The 23,012-nt window shown below is 41.1% G+C and overlaps 2 protein-coding genes and 1 long non-coding RNA gene across 7 annotated transcripts in view; 1 reads left to right on the forward strand and 2 right to left on the reverse strand.

The window, feature by feature from the left end:
- The window catches only part of TTC39A (tetratricopeptide repeat domain 39A), a 43,477-nt gene extending 35,469 nt beyond the window's left edge, over window positions 1-8,008 (forward strand). For all 5 annotated transcript variants that reach the window (XM_005872494.2, XM_005872495.2, XM_014544804.1 and 2 more), the window contains 5 exons: window positions 478-598; window positions 2,323-2,434; window positions 2,979-3,093; window positions 4,167-4,283; window positions 4,798-8,008. In XM_005872494.2, coding sequence (XP_005872556.1) covers window positions 478-598; window positions 2,323-2,434; window positions 2,979-3,093; window positions 4,167-4,283; window positions 4,798-4,921 — 589 coding nt within the window. In that variant the 3' untranslated portion in view covers window positions 4,922-8,008. The remainder of the gene's footprint in view (window positions 1-477; window positions 599-2,322; window positions 2,435-2,978; window positions 3,094-4,166; window positions 4,284-4,797) is intronic.
- A 3,096-nt stretch (window positions 8,009-11,104) lies between these two features.
- On the reverse strand, window positions 11,105-15,317 carry LOC106727171. The gene is made up of 2 exons (XR_001363335.1): window positions 14,629-15,317; window positions 11,105-12,308 (listed from the first exon to the last, which is right to left on the reverse strand). It is a non-coding gene; the product is annotated as an uncharacterized LOC106727171 (long non-coding RNA).
- Window positions 15,318-15,522: 205 nt separating this feature from the next.
- RNF11 (ring finger protein 11) overlaps window positions 15,523-23,012 on the reverse strand; it is a gene marked incomplete at its 5' end in the record, with an annotated part of 39,521 nt that continues 32,031 nt past the window's right edge. The window contains 2 exons of the mRNA XM_014544778.1: window positions 15,523-17,432; window positions 19,799-19,968. Of these exons, the coding sequence (XP_014400264.1) occupies window positions 17,261-17,432; window positions 19,799-19,968 (342 nt within the window). The remainder of the gene's footprint in view (window positions 17,433-19,798; window positions 19,969-23,012) is intronic.

Here is a 23,012-nt window from a genome sequence, read left to right on the forward strand (position 1 = left end):
CAGCTATGGCTGATCCTCAGCCCTGCCCTAAGAGGCCCCGAGTCTCTGTCCCACGGTAATCACTGCAAGTACCTCTGAGAGAAAGCCACCCTCGAGTTCCGACCAATGCCAGACAGTTCAGTTTCTCCCCGTATGAGTCTGGGTCCCCAGAGACTCGCCCGGAACTGGAGTTCAGAGCTGTCGGGAGCTTGTGTCTCCCTCCCGATTCAAAAAGACAGCCGCATCCTCAGTTGCCAGCCCTTTCCGTGTGCGCCTCCGTACCTCTGCACTTTACTTCTGCACCTCCTCTGAGTCTCAGTGTGCTTTTCTCTTTCCTTCTAGTTGTAGAATTTCCACTCAGCCAGCCTTCCTGTGGTTCTGGATGATGTCCGTTTTGTCTTTTAGTTGTATTTTTGAAGTGGTTGTGCGAGGCAGCAATCTCTGGTGTTTACCTATGCCGCCATCTTGGTTTTCTCTCCACCCTCATCTCTCTTGCAGGGCTGTGCCAGGCCTGAAACTCAAGATCGCTGGGAAATCTCTACCCACAGAGAAGTTTGCCATCCGGAAGTCCAGGCGCTACCTTGCTCCCACACCCATCTCATTGCCAATCCCTGCTCTGGTGGGTAGGAGGATCTTTTGGGATTGCATTTGTTTGGGATTATAGGGATTAGTTGAGAGCCAGGGGTACAACCACAGGCCCAGAGGAAGTGGATGAAGGAGAAAGACCTTCATGCCTCAGGGGCCTGGAAAGGATTTCACAATTCACCTGGGATAGGGGACAGAGGAGTTTGATCAAGCCCTGCCTCTGAGGAAGTGCTGGTGGCTGGGGGGTGGGGCGACAAGTGAGCAGCTCTCACAGACAGCCCACACCCTGTCCCCAGGCAGAGGCTGTTTGTGCTCATACCCTGCTTGTTTCAGTCTTGTCACGTGATTGTTGTTTACACTGTTCCCCATCACTGGACTGAGCTTTTCTGAGCCCTGAGCCCTGGGATTGTGTTAGTCAGCTCTGAAATAATAATAGCTGACATTGTTATTAATAGCTGTGTTCAAGGTTCACACCCATGGCCCATGGCCTCATTTGAGCCTCACAATAACCCTCTGAGTAGGTGCTGGTGGTATTCCCATTTTACAGATGGGGATACTAAGTCCTAATAGATAATAAAAGTAGAAAGATATCTAATAAGTAGACAAGATATAAGTAGAAAGATAAAATAACTTGTCCAGGTTGCACAGCTAGTGAGTTAGAGTCAGGATTTGAACCCAAATAGTCTGGTTTCTGAGCCCATGTTCTGAATCATTATGATGCTAATTCCATGCATGATTTTAGCAGGCATCAGAGAAGTAGAAAAAGTCCTCAGAGACCTTTTATTGGTCCTGGATCTACTATTCACTAATGTGTGACCTTGGGTAGGGTCCCCCTTCCTTAATATAAAATGGGGTAGCATATACTTTGCCCATTTCATAGAACAGTTATGAGAATCAGCTGATAAAATGTTACTTTATAAATCAAAGCATTCGATATTTATAGAATGTATTTAGAACTTGTATCCTGACTATCTCTATTTAGAAATATTTTATAAAGTAAAACTATTGTCATCAAATTGGGAGGGGAGGGGTGTTGTAAGGAAGGGTTGGGGAAGCACCTATATCAAAAATTTAGGAGAGAATTTCCCAAATTATAATATGGAAAATACCATTTATGCATAAAATGATTTCTGAAATATATTAGGTAAGACTGTTCTAAACAAAGTGTATATAATGTAGACCTCGGCGCTTTTATATACCAATCAGCAGGGTAAGTCTCAAGAAGCTTGAATACGTTTTTTCCTAACTCATTTGGCCCTGGATTTTTTTTTTTAATGGAACATTTGCTAACTTGGGACCATATTATGATCTTCAGAAACACTGGTCTAAACTTAAATTTCCTCCCTAGAACATAACAAGAACCATAAGAGTAATGTCTTTCTAGAACTTTATATATACAAATCACTTTCACATCTATTGGTTTGATAGTTTAGAAAATGCTAACCTAAGCAACAAAATTACTATGAATGAACATGTTAGTATTCTGAGCTTCCTAGAAGTCAAGGCAGAAAAAGGAAATCGGGGTGTTTCATAGTTTTCGTGATGGTAACTCAAGCCCAACGCCTTGTGGGGGGAACAGGAGAGGTGACAGTCTTAAACTCTTGGAAATACTGAAGTGCTGAGGTAAATTATTTCTCCAATATTTAGAAGCTTAGAGGGGCCTTTAGTGATCCTCTGATCTGAGCTGCCCATTTTACAGATGGGGAAACTGAGACCCCATTGAAGAAACCTAGGACTGACTTGCTCCCCTACCTTCAGGAAATGATGTACATTTGGAATGGCTACGCTGTGATTGGGAAGCAGCCCGAACTCACAGATGGGATACTTGAGATTATCACCAAGGCTGAAGAAATGCTGGAAAAGGGCCCAGGTGACTACCCCAGGCCCTTGAATCTGCCAGGCTGGGTCAGACCACAGGACTTGCAGTTGAAATTTTCCTCTACCAAAAATGTCCGTCCTCCTTTCTCTACCCTGGTAACTGACCTTTGCCTTTCTTTTTAAAAAAATATGTTTTATTGATTTTTTACAGAGAGGAAGGGAGAGGGATAGAGAGTTAGAAACATCGATGAGAGAGAAACATTGATCAGCTGCCTCCTGCACACCCCTTATTGGGGATCTGCCTTTCTAGACTGAGCTTCAACAAGAGCTCCTCCAAGCTGTCTCTTGTCCCCCAGGTTGAGTTAAGGCCTCCGATGGGCTCCCACAGCCCCTGGGCCTCCATCAAGCAGCCTTGATTCCACTGTATTGTCCTCGTCTCAGTATGTCTTTCCTTCCCAGATGTGAGCTCCCTGAGGATAGGGACCATGTGTGAGTCACCTCTGTGTCCTCAGGGCCCAGCACAGAGTAGGGACTCCATGAGTGGCTGTTGCAGAAATGAACAAGCCTGTTTTCTCCTCTCACTGCCCTGTTCTCAGAAAATGAGTACTCAGTGGATGATGAGTGCTTGGTGAAGCTGCTGAAAGGCCTGTGTCTGAAATACCTGGGCCGTGTCCAGGAGGCTGAGGAGAATTTCAGGAGCATCTCTGCCAAGTAAGTGCCTCTGTGGCTGCTCCCAATCCAGATGGCTACTGTGGCCTGGTTCTCCTGGGTAGAATTTTCAGGACTGCCTCCCCCTAGGCACTACATGTATACTAGTGTCTGCTCTGTGCCAGGGCCTAGCAAGGCACAGATCATTCAGACCTCATCTGGCAGGGCTGCCAGACTGCTCAACTACAGGAGCCTATCCACACTGAGTTTTGTGTTAATGGTGCCCCTGGAGTTTGTAATTCACCAACCCTGCCCTTGCTCTTGTGGATTACAAATGTTACAGATCAACAGCTACAGGCAACTCAATCTGATATGATCCGGGCTCTGGCACAGGGAAGCGGAAAAGACAGCAGGTGTCCTGAGGAGGGACCTACACATAATTCAAGATACCAGGAAAGGTTTTCCAAGGATGCCAGTTAAATTGTGAAGTTTATGGGCAGAGAAAGCAATGAAGGAGGAGTTTTAAGTGGAGTAGGGACAGCATGTGCAAATGCTTGGCACAGATATGCCTGAGGTTGGAGGGACAGTGATTAGGCTTTTCCTGCCTGGGTGAAATTATAGAGGGAAAGGGTTGCAGATGAAATAAGGGGAGGGGGGCGCACCTAGACTGCAAAGGGCCTGGCTGTTTTGCTTACAAGACTGAACTTTATCCTGTAGACAGAAGAGAGTGAGGAAGGATACCAAGCAGGGCAGATCTGGGTTCTAAAAGGATAGTTCTGGGATAGCATGGTGGGTAGGTTAGAGGGGCCAGATTGAAGACAGGACACTTCCCAATATAATAATTCAACCAGGAAAAAGAGGGTTGGGGACTGAGGTGGAAGTGGCCAAGGATATGACATGAGCCATAGGTTGTTAGGGAGTTGGGTCCCAGGTGCAGAGGTCTAGAAGGCTCTATCTACTGTGGATCCTAAACCTTCCTAGGGCTAGGTAGTGGGAACCTTCCCAAATTAGAATTCAGAGCTGGAAACCCCACTTGAGGGCATGCGTTGGATCCTCCCATTTGGGGAAGGCCTGCGAGAAGCCTGAAGGACATTTCAAGGGCGAGCCTATAAGCCATGTCCTCTTCTTTCCCACAGCGAAAAGAAGATTAAATATGACCACTACTTGATCCCAAATGCCCTGCTGGAGCTGGCTCTGCTGTTTATGGAGCAAGGCAGAAACGAAGAGGCTGTCAAACTCTTGGAAACTGCCAAGTAAGGCTTGATTAGCCCTGGCTGGGGGCAGAGCCCAGGCATCAGTGAGGGAGGGTGCTGGCAAGTGCAGTAAGGCAGTCCAGACAGAGCCTGGGCCCTCGTCCCCAGGAGCCCAGCTCTCACCTAGGGTGGGAAGGCTTCCTTCTCAATTCACCAATGAAGAATTAGAATCCCAGAAGCAGTAAGTGAGTTGCCCAGGATCACACTCAAGTCAGCCACAGGGCTGTGTGAAGACCCTGGTCCCCTACGTTCCAGCCCATAGATCTACCTCTTGACACCTCAAGTCTAGGGACTGATCAGGACCAAGAGAGTTCCAGAGGGCATGATGTCTGGGTGAGGGGCTACACAGCCTTTCTGCTAATCCCTATTGGCAGACCACCCAACTTTCTCTAGACAGAGACAGGGATTTAGACCTCTACAATTCTTCGTTGGCTGGTGGGCTCCCACAGCTCAGACAGAAGAAAAAGCACTTTCTACAGCAGCCTCATGTGTCTGATTCTCTGGTCTCTTCCAGGCAAAACTACAAGAATTACTCCATGGAGTCAAGGACACATTTTCGAATCCAGGCAGCCACACTCCAAGCCAAGTCTTCTCTAGAGAATGTAAGCAGAGCTGTGGTCTCATCAGTGTCCCTGTAGTTTGGCACAGCACTCCCAAGCTGGCAGACAGACAGCTGGACAGAGCTCCTGGAAACATTTAAAAACTGATCCCCACCCGCTGCCCTGCCTTTGGGGTCCACCGGTGCTCCAGTGGGATGGCACGACATGAGTATCCGTGAAGAAGCCAAGCCTACATTTTCACCTGTGTGGCCAAGGTCCTTTGCCAAGGACAGAGCAGGTGGAGCCCTCCGCCTGCCCTATCACATATACGGGTACTTGTTTTTCACTGTGATGTTTAAGAGAATGTATGAACAGTTTACATTTTACTTAGAAATACAATGATGGGATCATAGTTGGCTTTTCAAAAAACCACCAACCAACCACCTGTAACCTTTGCTTTAACCCATACTGATCGGGAGGTAAATCTGTATGCTGCCAAAGGCCAAACTGCTTTTCAAATGTCAGCACGGTCTCAGCTCCCAGGGCTGGAAGGACCCTCAGGATGGTCTGCACCTCAGGCTTCAAGGCTTCTGGGGTTGCACAGAGACACTCACTATCTTTCTTCTTACACTTTGTTTTAACTCCCTTTGTATCTGTCCAAATTTTAAAAAGCAAACATGTCTATTTAGTGAGAGAACTTTCATTGGGATCCATCTGTAGGAAATCAGTCTCCACTAGTAAGGAATGGGGATGCCGAGGCCTGACAGAAGGGGACCTGTGTGGCTCTTTCTGTGCCATGAAGTTGCGGAAAAAGGGGGGGGGGGGGGGGGGGGGTGCCGTCAGATTGAAACCATTGGGAATTATTTAAAAAATCTTCTGTACTTCATTCTGAGGTACATTTATTTACTGACAGCATTTTTCTTAGAAATAGGATGGTAATTCTTGGCATATTTTATATGTTTTAATTTTTTTTCAGTTAAGAGAAAAGAGATATTTAAGTAATAAAACTTATACTTAAAAGAGAACATGCAACATCTACTAGTATTTCAGTAAAATATGTGTTGCTTGAATTCTTAGGCAGGGCAGAAAGTTTGGATCAGAAACCATATGACCCAGGTATGTTTTATTTGAACAACATGATATTTAAAAAAATTTTAGAATAAGTTAACAACATTTAAAAATGGGGAGATTTCAAATAAGTCTGGTTTCTGACTTCTAATTTAAAAAAAAAATCTGGCAACATGGGGCCTCATTACCATAAGGCAATAAGGCAACAATCAGTTGGAGCTGAGTAGAGGCTACTTTAAATACTTATCTTTCTGGTCTCTAAAAGCACCTGCATTTGCAACTTCTGGGATGGTTAAAATGAGAACTCAAGTTCAGTAACCAACACCAAATTTTACCATTCACAATCTCATGACAGCATACTTCAATTTAACCATTTCCCTAGAAAAATCATGGACACAGTAAAAATAGTCATCTATGAACATGTGACTCCTCAAATACATGAATGCAATTTCTTTTAAGGGAAGGACCGTAGACAACTTTCCCAGTCTTCCAGCACTGCGGTATTTAGCAAACACTTTTGAGCATCTGTCAGAGGCTGGGTGGGTTAATCTATTAATGTACAGTCAACCAGCTTCCTATGACTGACACTGAATGAAGCAATGGGTTATAGGCATTTTCTCATTAGGGAAAGAAGAGCAGAAAACCCTCATTCAAGCTCCTCCTTTGCACTTAGTACTGTCACAGCAGAAATGCTACGAAGTTTTTTTTTCTCATTTTGTTAGAACTAGACAAAAGAATGCTCTCCATAGAGCAGCCCTTTGCAAGCTCTATCTCCTCCAAAGCCTGGGTGCTGGGAGACCAGTTTGTTTCTAGGTGACTGGGCATGGCAGGGTCAGAGGTGACTAGAGCCAGGCTGCTGAGAGGATAGCATTTAGTGGCTTCCCCACATATTAGAAGAACTCTACCTGCTGCTGTATAAAAGCAGTACTGGCCATAGATACAAAATATAATTTGCAAAATAGTTTATAAAAAGCTTTATTTCAACCTTTATTTTAGGTGCTTCTGCTTGTATTTTAAAGTTTAGTCAGACAGTTTCCTTGTCAGTGTTTGTTGGTGTTTTCTTGCTGGGCTTCATTAATTAGCCTACGTCACCTTTACCTCTGTCTGCTGCCTTGGCTGCAGTCTGGCTGATAAGAGAAATCAGTGGATTTTGTCTCCTTTATCCCAGCTGCAGCTTGAGATAGTCTGTGAAAACATGTATGTGGAGGAGAGTGGAGGGTGACCATATTGGGTGTCTGACACCATGTCCTGTGCAGAGGCCTTTGAAGGTGAAAATTCCATTATGGGCTTCTCACTGTGTCTCTTTGAGCCATTTCTGGTTACTTCTCTTAAAGACTTTTCCAGCACATCTGCCCTGGATAGGCAGCTGGTCAGGTGGAGACTTTTGGCCTAAAAATAAGGAGACTTGAATTGTTGTCCCTGCTTTGCTACTGACTGATTTTCAGAGTAACCTTAGGGAAATCACAAACCCTCTAAAAACTAGTAATTTGGACTAGATTACTCTCTTTCCTGCTGTCAACAGTTCGAATTCTAACTCTGGTCAAGTCTGTTGGTGGGTTTTCATCTCCAAAACGAGGCAACAGATACATAACTCTACTTTTTGCCAAAACTTAACCAGAAATGATAGGTTTCCTCAATCAGGGGCCCCGACAGTAGCCCAGGATACCCAGAGAGCAAATAATCCTCATTTGGGGCAAGTCTGCATTCTGTGCCACACAGAGGAACTCGGTTGTTAGGAAGTAGCAACTGTGTAACATGACCTGAACAGGCCCTTGACAACGGAAAGTCTACCTCTGCCTCTCACTGATCACAGGCCCTTGGGCTGGCTGGCTGGCTTTCAGCAGTGTGCTACTCCCTATCAGTTCTCCCATGTGTTGGCAGGATTCCCTATTCCTTATCTTTCAAGTCAGAATGGAAGTGTTTCCAAGACCTCTATCGTCATTCATGCAAAAAGCCAGGACCTGACAGCAAAGACAGGACCCTAAAGGGCCAACACCAACCCAAGACTTGGCTGAGGTCCAGGTGGGCGATTCCCAGCAACTGAAGAACAGCACTAGGAGGTTTTAGAAAACTCTAGCCTGTGACTACAAAGGAATAAAATCCAGACACTTTTTTCTGGAGTTACTCCCAAGTTTATTTCTTCTAAAATGATGGGGAATAGACAACTTCTCATTTGTTTAAAAATTAAAGCTAACAGTGTGCCTTTTCAACAACTGTTTCCTTATGTCCTTAGCACCATCACACTAATGCAGTAATAAATGAGAGGTACCTGGATTCTGAAAAGCATGTAGCAAATGGGATCCTCACCCCAGTCCCCAGAGGTAGCTCTCCAACGCTAGAAAGTGTCTTTCTGCTTGGGTTAGCACAGCTCCTGGAAACCTGGTGCAAAGTTCACTACTGCCCAACAGGGTGAGTCCACAAACAAGGAGCCTCATTTGGGGGCTTGAAAAATTCACTTCTAAGTTAGAAATCTATGAATTGCCTCCACTGCACAAAGTCAACTGTCAAATGACAAAATGTAATACAGTCCTTCCTCTGGGAAGATATGCAATTACTAAAGGTCACTATGGACTTCTTAAAGTTGACATTCAAGTTTAATCAGACACGTCACAGCTAACACCTCACAAATGACTGGACTGGGTTGTCTTGTTTTTCTTCACATCATTAACAAACACCTCTGAACACCAGACACTATATGCTCTGGGTGGAAGAAAAATAGCTAATATCAAATACTCATTATTTACCAGTTGCTAGTTTAAGCACTTGACGTGGTTCTAATCCACATAACCACACTATGAAGTAGGGACTATTATTGCCATTTTACAGATGAGAAAACTGAAACAGGTTAAATAACTTGCCTAAGATCACCTGGTTACTTTGCAGCATAAAGATCTGAAGCCAGGCAGTTGAACTCTAAAGCCCACGCTATGCTAAACTGCTGGTTGAGCTTAAAATGATTACTTTAAAAGTTGGAACTGATTTATAGTCACTAGGCCACTCTTAAGGTACTGGCTAAATACTCAAAACACTAGAAACTCTTGGCTTGAAACACATAGCATATGTCTGTGTGGCAGTTTCCCCAGGCCACTAGGCTTCCTGAGGTAGGGATAGGGTCTAACTTCAATAAAGTCAAAAGGAAAAAAAGGCAACCCTTAAGCAACAGTATTTGCTCATAAAACAATCAAGGGCTATTGGAGGAAAAGGCTCTAATCCCCAGATGGATAGGTAGAGTCTGGTCAGCTACTCCAGAGACAAGAAGTGAGGCCTGAACAGATGTAGAGACAGGCCTGGACTGAGGCTTGAGGGGCAGCAAACCTTATACTAGAAGAGCTTTGGTATCCTACATAATAAAAGCCTAATATGCAAATTTTCCCCTTGGGCGGCTGTTTGACCCGAAGACCGACCGCTTGTTATGACGTGTGCTGACCACCAGGGGGCGGTGCAGAACATGGTGGGCGTCAGCTACATGGCGCTGGCAGTGGGGCGGCAGTGGAGGTGCTGCCGGCCCTCATGGGCTCCGACGAGAGCAGGACCGCGGCAGGATGGTGGAGCAGGTGAGCGGGCGGCACCAGGCCAGGGCAGGTGCAAGCAGGGGCCCGATTGCCCCGTTGATTGTCCCGCAAACGGCAACCAGCAGTGGTGGTGGAGAGCGCAGCTGCCGTCCGGCTCCCAGGCGCTGAGGGAGCCGAGTAGGGGGCCAAGGCCTGAACGATCACCCTGCAGGTGGAATGGTGGAGCAGGTGAGGGGGCGGCACCAGGCCAAGGCGGAGTGCCAGGTGGGGCTGCGGGGCTGGGGGCGTGAGCTGGGGCTGTGAGGCTGGGGGCGCAATCTGGGGCCTGAACTCCATAGGCCACCCTCAGGGACCCCACCCGTGCACGAATTTGTGCACCAGGCCTCTAGTAAGATAATAAGAAGTAGGAACATTTGAAAACTGGGATGTGTATGCTAAAGGCATTCAATTTTAAGTTTGGCAACATCATATCTGTGGGTCAAAGTGGTCATTGGGCCAGAAATGTCACCCCTGGACTACAGCTTTCAGATAACTATCTATGGAAAGAGGTTGTGAGCAAATTTACAGTTAGAGTAAAGCCTGATCTACTAAAAATACTAACTTTAGGTGGGAAATTTATTGGGCCACATATACTGTGGGAAGGCAGTGGTGGGTTTGGCCTAGAGCAGCGGTCACCAACCTTTCGGACCTTGTGGACCACCAGTGGTCTGTGGACCACCAGTTGGCGACCGCTGGCCTAAGGGATGACTGAATCAAGGGCTCTAGTGCTCTCCATCTCTTGACTTTGCTCCTATGTTAGATTTATTCTCTTGAACTGGCTTCTCTGCATGGGAGGGGTACGTGGCAGTTCAGACCTCACGTCCTTACTTACAGCTTTGTGACCAGAAGAAGCTAGCTTCTTTTCCTACCTCCAGTATGAAAAATCCCAGATAAGAACTCAGATTAGTCTAGCTTGATTAAATGTCCATCCCTTAGACCAGTTTCCCCAGATCAACATCAGATCACCAGGGGATTAGAAGGGTGAGGCCAGGTAATCTACATTTTAACAAGCCCTCCAGGTGGATCTGATGCACACTAAAGTTTGAGAATCACACTGCCTTAGAAAGGGGGTGAGGTACTACAATTGGTACAACTGGGTCATATGCCAGTTGGAGGTTTTTACTACAAAAAAGATGGGGTACTGGGCAAACAAAAACAACATGTATCCACTATATGACCTTTTTTTCAAAGTTCATATACAGAAACTTTCCTAGGTGAAGGGAAGAATGAGGACAGTGGGTACAGTCTGTGGTACTGGTTAGTGACAAAACTTATCAGAAGGTTGCCTTTGCCCTTCTTTATAAGATCCCTATTTTCCATTGGGAACTTCCTTGATGATGGCTCCCTCTCAATCAGAAATGTTCAGGTTCCTTAGGGCTCTCTTCTGCCCTATTTTCTCCTCCCCTTCACCCAAATATCTTGATATCATAGAGCTTAGTCTGCTAAGGAAGACATACTAGTAGGAGTATATAAAAAGGGGATGTGTTTGGTCCGGAGAATAAGCCAGTCATTGAAACAACTAAAGTGAACTATAGGGCAGAAACTGTAATTCCAAAAGATCTGAGATAGGAACAAGCTTGACATTTTTGAAGGCACAAAAAGAAAGTCTAACAAGGCTATAGCTAGAGTACTATGAAAGAAGAGAGCAGAAAGCCAATAGATCTTCATTAAGAAGTTTGGATTTTACTCTCAGCACACTGGAAAGCAATACACGTTCTAAGCAGAGGAATGACATCATCCAATTTACTCAAAATTATTTTAGCTGCTACATGAAGAATGGATTCCATAGGGTTAAACATGGAATTTAGGAGCTGGTGCCATACCAAAGATTTCCAGCAACACTTGCCTCTGCTTTCTGTAAACTTGCTGATAAAAATAAATCTTCCCTTTACCAGCTACTGGTCTTAAGGAAAAAAATACTTTCAATATGCTAAGTGATAGTCAGGCTCTAAGAGTCCATGTGAGTTGGTGTTTCATTTCCTTTGCTCATCATGGAAATCAGAAACCCAGTTTATCAAAACCCATATCCATAAATGTGATTTCTTACTTCAAAGATATCTTCAAAGCCATTAACTCGGTTTAAGAAATAAATAATCCCGAGAAAGTACTTGCAATAACAAACCATTTCAAAATGCCCTACTAGATATAGTACCTGCTCACTACCAGAAAGAAAAATGTTTATAACTTATTCCTCCTCATGTCAAGATCCCATCACAGCAAGGGCCATGATGACAAATGGTTTGTGAAAAACAATTTCCCCTCCCCACACACTGCACTTCCTAAAATTGTAGCTATTAATTTATAATTATATGCTGAGTTCAGCTACCCTCATAGACAGAAGGTCATGATTTTGCACAGTGTCAAAGCTCAAGGATTGGCTGATTCTGGAATTGGCAGAATGTAGCCTATTCTCCCACCTCGAGTATGGAGAGTGTTAGAAGCCAATCTCAATGTCTTTCTGACATATTCCAGGCTTCCCAATTCACACAATGCCTTTGGATCCCCAATGACTAAATTACTATGTGGCCCCAGATAAAAGCTGGGCTCATCACTTCTGCAAAGCCCATCAAATCTTCTCACAAGCACTCAAGAGTTCACCACTATGACTAGACTCTTGAGGCAAACCTTCATTTACCCACTTCAACTTCTTTTTTCAGTGCCAAGAAATCTGGAGCCTATAAGCCCTGATGTTATAGAAAGGGTTCAAAGCAAACAGGTGCTGCTGCTCCTTTTAACATAATCAATCATAGATGCCTAAAATGTGTACCTTATTCATAATGCTGCTTCATTCTTCATTCATATGCAGAGGAAAACAAACTTTCTGTGGAAAGCATCCAAAGATGACTAAATCTTCAAGTGGACAGTAACTTTTCTCAAGAAACAAAAATATAAAGGAAAGTTAGTATCACTCCTAAAGTTTCCTTAAAAATTTTATGAAATGGTAAGTGGTTTTAGTCTATCAGTAACAGTAGTCAAATGGTTCCAGTAATTGTCTTGAGCTAATGCCTATTGCTCAGAGTGATAAAGCAAACAAGAACAATGTGGACAATTAAAATGGGCAGATAAATCCAAACCTCTTTTGTATAATTTCACTAATGCCTCTCAAAAAATTTTATGAATCAGTGAATGGGCTGTAAAGAGATTCATTGGGATTTTCTATTTCCATGCTAAAGAACAAGGAAATGCCAAAAGACAAATGGAAAAGCAAAGTCTGGATACACTTATCTGAACAATCAAACTCTGAACACCCAGTACTGTTGTTAATTTTTAACTTACCCCTGTATGGTTTTAAAAAGGGCTGGTTAGAATTAAGCTAATCAATTTTTTTGTGGGATGCTTTTAGTAAGAGGCTCTCATAAAAGGAATTACAAAGTATATTTAAATTAATATTCCCCAAATACTTTTGTCACATCCATTTACTAAATTCTTTATGTTGTAATGTAACTCTTAGGAACTAAAAAATAGATGGAAATTATTTTTCTCAAGTTAAAAATACTGTATGTGCAGCCTGTGTGGCTCAATAGTTGAGCACTGACCTATGAACCAGGAGGTCATGGTTCAATTCCCAGTCAGGGCACATGCCCGTTGTGGGCTCGATCCCCAGTACGGGGCGTGTGGGAGGCAGCCAGTTGATGATCCTCTCATCATTGATGTTTCAACCACTCTCTCCCTTTCCCTTCCTCTCTGAAATCAACAAAAAATATATATATTAAAAAATAAAACCATATTTTAAAAATGCTATGTGCAGAACTAACAATTAGTCCAATAAAATTTCCCTAACTACATAATTAACTTACTATATCTTTTAAACCACTTAGGAAAAGAACTGTTTTAAGATGTGTATATAATGCAATATGACTAAACATTTACAGTTATTTACTCCATTAAACCCTTATGTTTCACTTAAATCAGAGATGGGGAACATCCGGCCAGGGGGCTGTATAAGGCACTCAAGATCATTTGGTCTGGCCCTGCAAGGCATTAGGGGTGAGTTAAATGCCTGACCAGACATAGCAGGCTAATTTTTAAGTTGGTAAGTCTGTATGGCCCGTGAATGATGTTATAAATATGCAAATGGTCCTTAGCAGAAAAAGGTTCCCCACCCCTGATTAAATCATCACAAACTAAAGCCCTGTCTAAATTTGAACTGTGAACATTAAATCACTACCTGAGCATAGGCAAATACATATTTTGATGTATATAGAACCAAGAAAAAATTATTTCAGATACTATCTTTGATAGCTCTTAGGAAAATCTCACCTAACGGAGGTCAATCAACAATTACATTCAATGCAATGATGAAATGTTGTAGTTGGACATTTTTACTCTATACTTTATTTAACAAGCATTTATTAAATAAGCACCTTGGTTTTGAGAATATCTTCCTTAGGAAAAAATGTATTTAAAGAGATAAATGGGTAGATCCAAACTTTTTAATAGGCAGGCCAGCCTGTAATAACAATTCATTTTCAAAGGGAGCAGGAGCATCAAACAGCCTTTGTGAGAACAGGGGCACAAAGTTAATGGAAACAAAAGACTTCAATAGTAAAATACTTAGAAACTGGGACCAAGCGGGGAAAAGAAGAAGGAATTCAGCTAAGTCCCCACAGGATTAATATAATGCATCAGGAGGATACTGGCTCTCATGCCCATGACTCCCCTGATGGGAACATCCTGAATCAGGCTTGTGTCTTAGGGAAGTCTAGTTGAGTGTAAGGCTGGAGCAAGAGAGCTATTTAGAGAGGTAGAGAGGTAGAGCGGAAGGGGAAAACAAACTATCTTTTCCGGTTTTCTCTCCAACCAATAAAAGACTAGATGATCTTTAAATTCAGGTGAATAAATTTAATATTACTTCAGGAGCTACTGACCCAAAATCCAACTTTTCCCATGTCCACTAATTTCAAAATTAAAAGTTTAAAAAATTAGTTGACCCATGGATATAGACAATAATGTGGTGAAGGCCTGGCATGGAGGGCAGGGTGAGCTAGAAGGGGTCAATGGGGGATATCTGTAATACTTTCAATAATAAAGATTAAAAAAATACCAGTTGAGGTTATTATGTCAGCTATGATGCACTTAAATGCAAGTGAATCAGTTGTCTCAGAAACTGACTACTAGCTAATATCCTTGTAAGCAGAGGTAGCCACCAAGCTGCATACATTTCTGAATTATGCCAAAGAAACTTACCTTCTTCTCCTGATTCCCATTCTCCTCTTTTAAAATGCATGCTTCCTTACAAAGGAGCTTTGTACATAGAGAATTTGTTACTTCAATGCCCACTGTATTCTGTAAAATCATACTGTTTTAATATCACACGGTATGTACTGGTAGTAGGGTGAGTTATAATACCTGGCTTAAGAAATTCTCTACAAAGAACGCTCATAGAATTGAAAAGGTTTGTGTGAATCAAACTACTAGTATTTAAATTTGTTTGGTTTACATTTAAAAGAATAAAATTCTTTTTATTTTTCCTCATCAGGCTTTTCAGACATTTTAAATCCTATAGCCAAGCATGAACACGCTAATCTAAATATGGTGAGCCTATCATCTGGCTTTAGAAAATTTGAATCTATTAAGCTTCTAAATTTATGATGAAATACCAAGCCATAAAAATACTTTCCCCAAATTATATATACCCAAAGATTCAAAAGTAACTGATTAAATCTATACATATATGTTTTAAAGAAAAGACTAGAAAACTTGGGAAATACTGTTATGTAATCAACTCTAACTTTAGCTCTTTACAACTGTATTATAACTTTATTTAACTTAGTAAAAGCCAAAATTGGTGGTTTTTAACATGTAGCTGAAGGTCAAAATCAAAGAATACAAAGTACCTAAAAAAAAAGCATTCAACTCAATACTGGTACCTTCAATACTACCAAACTTCTGTGAAAGAAGCCATGTATAAAGAAAGACTAACAGCAACATAAAAAATGAGTTTTAAAAAGTTCATTTACCAAATTTAAAGATCTAGAAAAAAAGTCTGACTATAATACTTGATAACACAGACATCATGTTTAAGTAGAAAACACAAGGATAAAAACAGTAATATCACTAAAAATATTGCACAACTTCAGGTGTTTCCTCCAAATTTGCTTTATGTAATTGGGTGGATATAAATTAATGAACAAAAATTAAGCAAGATACATGTAACAATTTAATAAACCTGACAATCTAATTACTTTCATTTTTTTCTCTCAAATTCATCTTTAAGTCTTTCCATCATGGGGCTCATAAGAAAATTAACCAACATATGGATACTACAGCCAAATGTCAAATCTTTAAAAAGCACTTATGACATAACTAAATTCCTCTATACGCAGTTATGAAGAACCTTCAAGATACTAGCATTTTGTATCTAGAAAAGTGTTAGAGTCAAATATTCAACTCAATATAAAATAATAAGAAACATTTCTGATTTGTTAGGTTGAAACAGCTTCTCCTTTTGCTAATGAATGATTTCTTTAGCTGTAATATCACTGAGCTGAACAAATAAACCACCTCTGAATACATACGGAAAAATAAACACATGCTAAAAATGGATAAAACATTACAACTACTTCTTTACTAGACCATCTCTACCTCTAACACTTCAGAAGCTTAGAGATTCAGTGTTCTTACATTAACTGCAAGATAAAATAAAGGAGAAATTCCTTCTTTTTTGAGATCACAACTATGAAGTCATGTGGTTATACAAATTCTGCATTTGTGTGCAAAACATGAAATACATATATCTTAATTATCCTTGCTTATACTAGACTTGCCAGTCAGCTAGCAGGACTTTCCAAGAAACAGAGACTGAGATGTGTTTTGTATAATTTCAATAACCTCAGCACTACAATAATAAGAGATGCAGTATCCTTTTGCTATGGTTCAAGACAACAGGGAAGGAGGTCACAAGAAAAACTGAGAAACTTTTCTCAGTTTCACCATGGTGCCACTTTCATTTTTACATAAGCATTGTGGCATAATTCAAGCTCAATAAATCAGAAATCTTAATTTTTAAAATTTACCTTGACTTTAATTATCACCATATTAACCAAAATAATTAGATAAAACACATTGGAAAGGGTAATACTAAACTCCTACTAGAGTTGGTTTCTTGACACATTAACTAATGTTTTTTTATAGAAAGGGATAGTGCATCTCAGTTTGCTTACAAGCTAGGAGATCACTTTGAATTCTGCATTTCCTAACTGCAAACAGATATAGCACTTATAACAGGTTATAAATAAACTGGTTTTCAAGCATAGAGCCAGCCCCAACGATAATAATACACTATTTAAAAAGACCTAAGGCAATGAATTCCATTTCCAATGGAAAAAAAGAACTGTGCAAACAAGCTTAAAACTACTTTTTTTGTGCCAGTGTTATAAAATGTAGCTTTTAATAAAACCTTGACCCAAATGCTAGCAACTTCAGAAAAGAATTTGGGTGGGGAAGAAGAAAGTTATTTCATTTAGGAAAAACAACCACTATCTTTTTCCTAATCTTCAACACACACGATTTAAACATATAACAGCTGCTGTATCACTTTACACAATTCCTATGTACTGGAGCAATAACAAGATCTAAATACAATTATATTTTTTTAAACACTGGGTCAAGGCTTTACATAAAAATACCATCCTACTTTTCCCCCTAAGTTTCTAAAATATGACGTACTTTTCCCCAACATCTGCAGCCATTCAGGAATTTTTAGGAAACATTTGTGCATGATCTTAATTCCTAATCCCTGGCTCTTTGGGCTCAGTGACAAAAGATCAAAACCACCAAAAAATGAAGGTTCACTTGAAGTCAGATGAGAGATCCTGGCTCAATTAGTCTCATAGGACGAAAGCAGTGCTGCATCAACTGGCTCCATGCAGGAGGGGCATGTGAAGGATCTCATCAACCAGTCATCTATACAGTCCAGGTGATAGATGTGCATGCACGGCAGAAATCGAATTGGGTCCCCATAAACAAAGTCCATCATACAGATCACACACCTGTTGGGAGTGAGAGAGAAATAATCAGAAAGCATTTTTAGAGAAGTGGTCCGTATAGAATAATCTTTAAAATCCCATTACAAAGACAGTGTTAATCTGAAACAGATAAAAATGGTTTGCCAGTCATCCTACCATCAAAGCAAATTGAAATTTTTTTCCTATAAGTGTTAGACCATCTACAACCTATCATTTCAATCCCCTGGAAATATGCAGACTTTGAGAGCAATCAACAGAACAAAGAGAAATGGACCACATGGGGGTCAAAGCCATTGCTAGAACTGTGCTTGTAAAACAGCTACATGTAGAAGACACTGAAAGGAAAATGTGATGCTTTAGGTAGGAAACCACTGGCTAGATAAACTTTGTTTACACGAACTGAGTTTTTAGTTTAAGTCCAGAAATAAGAGTTTCCATTTTAATAACTATATGTATCCAAAACAGAACCACTAATTTCAGCCTATTTACTAGGCTGCTGTAGGCTGGAATTCTCTTTATCAATCCCAGTTTCAAGTTCACTGCACTTTCCTTCAGGTTCAAAAAGCAACACAATTCTGCAAGTGTTTCAAGTCAGTGTTCTAGACTGACCAGTGTGCTCAGTGGTTAGTATTGACCCATGAACCAAGAGGTCACTTCCTGGTCAGGGCACATGCCTGGGTTGCAGGCTCGATCCACAGCAGCGGGTGTGTAGGAGGCAGCCAACTGGTGTTTCTCTCTCATAGGTGTTTCTCTCTATCCCTCTGCCCTCCTCTCTCTCTAAAGTCAATAAAAACATATTTTAATAAAAAAACAATGTTAAAATTCTGCATCTCTTTCTCCACCAGTCTTTTTTTTTTTTACTTATTAAAAAGGTGTTCTAGATAGGATATGATCCTAAGTGCTAGCACTAAAATTTAAATGGTGCTATGGCTCAAACAGTCAAACATCAACAAAGTAAATTAGATTATGCATGTATTGGCAAGACTACTCTCAACCTAAAAGGAGTATGGCTGTCTTTATTAGAAACTCTCAAATAATAACTCTGAGGACAAAAACTCCCCAGAAGTAAAATTTTATACAATATTCAAATCGGCAGGCTTAATAATATTACTCCACAAATTAAGAAATGGATACAAGATTTTCCTCATATCACTAAAAACCGTTAGTAAACAATTTTACTTTCAGTCTGATAGCTTTTATTTATATATTAGAGGCCTGGTGCACGAAATTCATGCATGGGGAGAGGGGGGATGGTCACCTCAGGCCAGCCTGCACCCTCTCCAATCCAGGACCCCTCAGGGGATGTCCGACTGCTGGTTTAGGCCCGATCCTGGGGACATCCCTCTCTCAATCCTGGACCACTGGCTCCTAACCGCTCACCTGCCTGCCTGCCTGATCACCCCTAACTGCCTCTGCCTGCCGGCCTGATTGCCCCAATTGCCCCAAAAAAACAGCCCCCGCCGGCCTGGTCGCCCCACGCAGCCTGCTGTTCGGTCATTTGGTTGCCCCTCACTAACCCCCCTGCCAGCCGGGTCGCCCCACACAGCCTGCTGCTTGGTGGTTTGGTTGCCCCTCACTAACCCCCTGCCAGCCTGGTCACCCGACGCAGCCTGTTTGGTTGCGATGGTCGCTTAGGCTTTTATATAGATAGATATACAAAATTCTAAGAATAAGCCAGTTGATTATGGCTATATAACTTATCAATGTATTCAAATCAAAGTATTCCTATACCACAATTTACTTAACTATACCTCTACTATTGTTTTTAACTGAATAAAACTATGGTGAATATTTTTATGCATAAGGCTATAGGAGAGTGAAGTAACATTTTGGGATAGATCTCTAGAATTAACTGTCTCAAAGGGTACAGACTTGAAGGTCCTTGACACATTGCCAAATTGCTTTCCCAGCTGACAAGGCAATGTTGGTGCTAGTTTATACTCACACAGATGAATCATTTTTTTAAAAATATATTTTATTGATTTTTTGAGGAAGGGAGAGGGATAGAGAGTTAGAAACATCAATGAGAGAGAAACATCGATCAGCTGCCTCCTGCACACTCCCTACTGATGTGCCTGCAACCAAGGTACAAGCCCTTGACCGGAATCGAACCTGGGACCCTTGAGTCCGCAGGCTGACGCTCTATCTACTGAGCCAAACTGGTTAGAGCTAGATGAATCATTTTTTAACTGACATCAACTTTCATCCAAATGGACACAAGCAACATATAAAATGGTCAGAATTCAAATCCTTCTTAAATTACTTTATCTAAACATTATCTTGCATTAACTGTTTATATTAACTGACTTCCAAAATGCAGGAGAATATTTTTCAAAAGAAAATCTCTTAAAATAGACCTTTAAAACATGTATAAATTTATTGAAACTTACTCCCGGATCTTTTTTTCTGATCCATCTCTTCCAGGGTCATAAACTCCTTTAGGCAGATGTTGTATAAGGCCTATTCTTTGAGCTATCCTAATTTGTTCCTCTTCAGTCAGCTGAGTTGCTAGGCGAGTCTGGCTAGGTGTTGGATGATAGACCGGAACTGGAACTTGTTCCTGAATTTTAAGAAATGGAGAAAAGGATTAGTTTTTAAAAATCTGTTTTCTGGTTTATATTTTCCTTTTGTTTCTTCTTTTTTTGGTTGGAAGGGGAAAGGGGAGTTTGGGGAGAGGTAGACTGAGCTAGTGTACAGTAATATAAGATTCTGTTTTAGCCAGCTTTAATTTTAGCATATCTGACCTACTTTGAAGGATGTACAGTAAACACAATCTTCCCTGAAAAAAAAAAAAGCATGATATATGAAGTATTCTCCATGAAGACCATAAAACCCAGATATATTCACTCCTGATACACAAATAGGTAATCAATATAATTAATTAATCTAATGAAATGTATGCAATATTCTGTAGGACACAATGGAGTTTTGTGGCCTCAGTATACCATTATTTATATTAGAACTGGCCATGATAGACTCTTATTTGAAAACTTATTTTTTTCTTTCCACATAGACAGCAACCTTAAAATTAATTTATTTACTTGAAAAGACTGCATATTTTTGCAATAAATTTTTGTAAAATTCCTTTTAGGTTTCTGGATACATATTTGGATATGATAATTGAGCGAGTCAATATGAGGCCACCTTTCCGCCCAAATGGAATAAAGAGCTCTTAGGGATATATATTAAATAGCCAAATATCTACTTATAACATTCACTTACTTGCATATATTACCATAAAAATATACTAATTTAGACATATTGCCATATTGCTTTTTTCTACTTACATTTATAAAGTAATTTTACTCATACTCTTCATACATTCTTTCGACAGATATTCACTGAGTACTCTTAAGTGTCAGGTGATGGGGAGTTGAGAATAAACAAAATAAAAGTTCCTAGAGTGGCCGAAACCGGTTTGGCTCAGTGGATAGAGCGTCAGCCTGCGGACTGAGAGGTCCCGGGTTCGATTCTGCTCAAGGGCATGTACCTGGGTTGCGGGCACATCCCCGGTGGGGGATGTGCAAGAGGCAGCTGATCGATGTTTCTCTCTCATCGATGTTTCTAACTCTCTCTATCTCTCTCCCTTCCTCTCTGTGAAAAATCAATAAAATATATTTAAAAAAAAAAAAAGTTCCTAGAGTGATGGAGGATGCTAGTTTAGATAGTATGCTCAGGGAAAACCTCTCTGATGAGACATCTGAGAAGGTGCCTCAATGAAGTATAAGTTAGATACTAATAATTGTAAGACCTAATAATTTCCTTGTGGCTAGAACTATTTGAGCCACCTAATACGTTTTCCAGAGAACATCTCTACTGAATAAACTGGCGGAGACATAACACTTTGAATCCATGTATGAAAGTTTCATAGGAAATATAATGTCAAATCATAACTACTTACATTAGAAAATAATTATTGAGTTTCCTATTAAAGACATTTTATTTATTTATTTATTTTAAATATATTTTATTGATTTTTTACAGAGAGGAAGGGAGAGAGATAGAGTCAGAAACATCGATGAGAGAGAAACATCGATCAGCCGCCTCCTGCACATCTCCTACTGGGGATGTGCCCGCAACCCAGGTACATGCCCTTGACCGGAATCGAACCTAGGACCTTCCAGTCCACAGGCCGACGCTCTATCCACTGAGCCAAACCGGTTTCGGCCTATTAAAGACATTTTAACATAAGACTTGAAATATTCCTTTTCTCTGAGATTCAGAACAAATGTATAATTAAAGAGCTCAAACCCAGTAAATCCTTTATCAAATAATTAAGAGTATATTCTCTGGCATAAGCAAAATGCCAGCAATTCAAAGTTTAATGTTCTATAAATTTCCATATAAATTAATTAATAGTTACTTTAACTACTTTCATACTTCTATCTAATCATTTAGGAAATAATAAGCATGTGAATGCTTATCAAAACTATTTTTTTCATCTAAATACTTAGTTCATGCATATTACATGCAAAGAAGATACCATATGATTAAGTATGTCTCTTGAATCCTGAAACCTTGGGCTTAAGATATTTCTCTGCCACTTAACAGAGCTACCATGTTTAAGCTATTTAACTTATCTGGATTAGATCCTACCTTACTTATAGTGTTGTTATAAGGCTTAAATGAGGAAGCTGGTGAATTGCAAGAACTCAGTAAATGGCAATTATTATATAATCATTAATATTGCTTTCAAAGAGCTATAACTATTATTGCAGCCAAACTAGCAAGCTTTTCCATCTTACTACCTTTACTCCTGATATTTTTTAAATCTTTCCCTACAGGTACATTGGTCTAAATTCTACCCTATGAAGTAGGTTGTTGACATGAATGAAACATTCTCAGATCCTCTTCCCTGACATCCAATATTGACAGACTCTGCTTCTAGTCTCAGCTTAATTACATAGGTGTTGTCTACCTATAAGAGAATTAGGAAGATTATACAGAATACAGGAAACTTCAGTTACATGTGCAGTCATCAAGTGAGGAGAGTGTCAATTGGTCTCCCACACACCTTTTATTGAATTTATTGGGGTGACCCTGGTTAACAAAAGTCTATACGCTTCAGGTGCATGATTTTACAATACATCATCTGTACTGTGTGCTCACCACCTCCAGCAAGTCTCTATCCATCACCATTTATCTCCTATCCCCTCTTCCACTTCCTTCCACCCACCCTGTTCTAGCTTTCACAGAGGAATATAAGTACCAAACTAACTGTATTTCTCTGGTTGAGCTTGAAAGCTTTCTTTTAGCCGTGTATATCTATAACACTATGTCTACAGGCAGTATTTTGCTTTATAAACAACTAGAGGCCCGGTGCACAAAAATCTGTGCACTGGGGGGGGGGGGGGGGTCCCTCAGACCGGCCTCTGCCCTCTCGCAGTCTGGGACCCCTCGGGAGATAACGACCTGCTGGCTTAGGCCTGCTCCCGGGTGGCAGAGGGCAGGCCCAATCCCTAGGTGCAGCCCCTGGTCGGGCTCAGAGCAGGGCAGATTGGGGAGTTGGGGCGCTGCCCCCTGTCATGCACAGAGCAGGGCGGATCAGGAGGTTGCGATGCCACCCTCAGTCACGCTCAGGGTAGGGCTGATTGGGGGGTTGGG

This window comes from Myotis brandtii, unplaced genomic scaffold (genome assembly GCF_000412655.1).
Source record: "Myotis brandtii unplaced genomic scaffold, ASM41265v1 scaffold382, whole genome shotgun sequence".
In the NCBI taxonomy this organism is placed as follows: domain Eukaryota; kingdom Metazoa; phylum Chordata; class Mammalia; order Chiroptera; family Vespertilionidae; genus Myotis; species Myotis brandtii.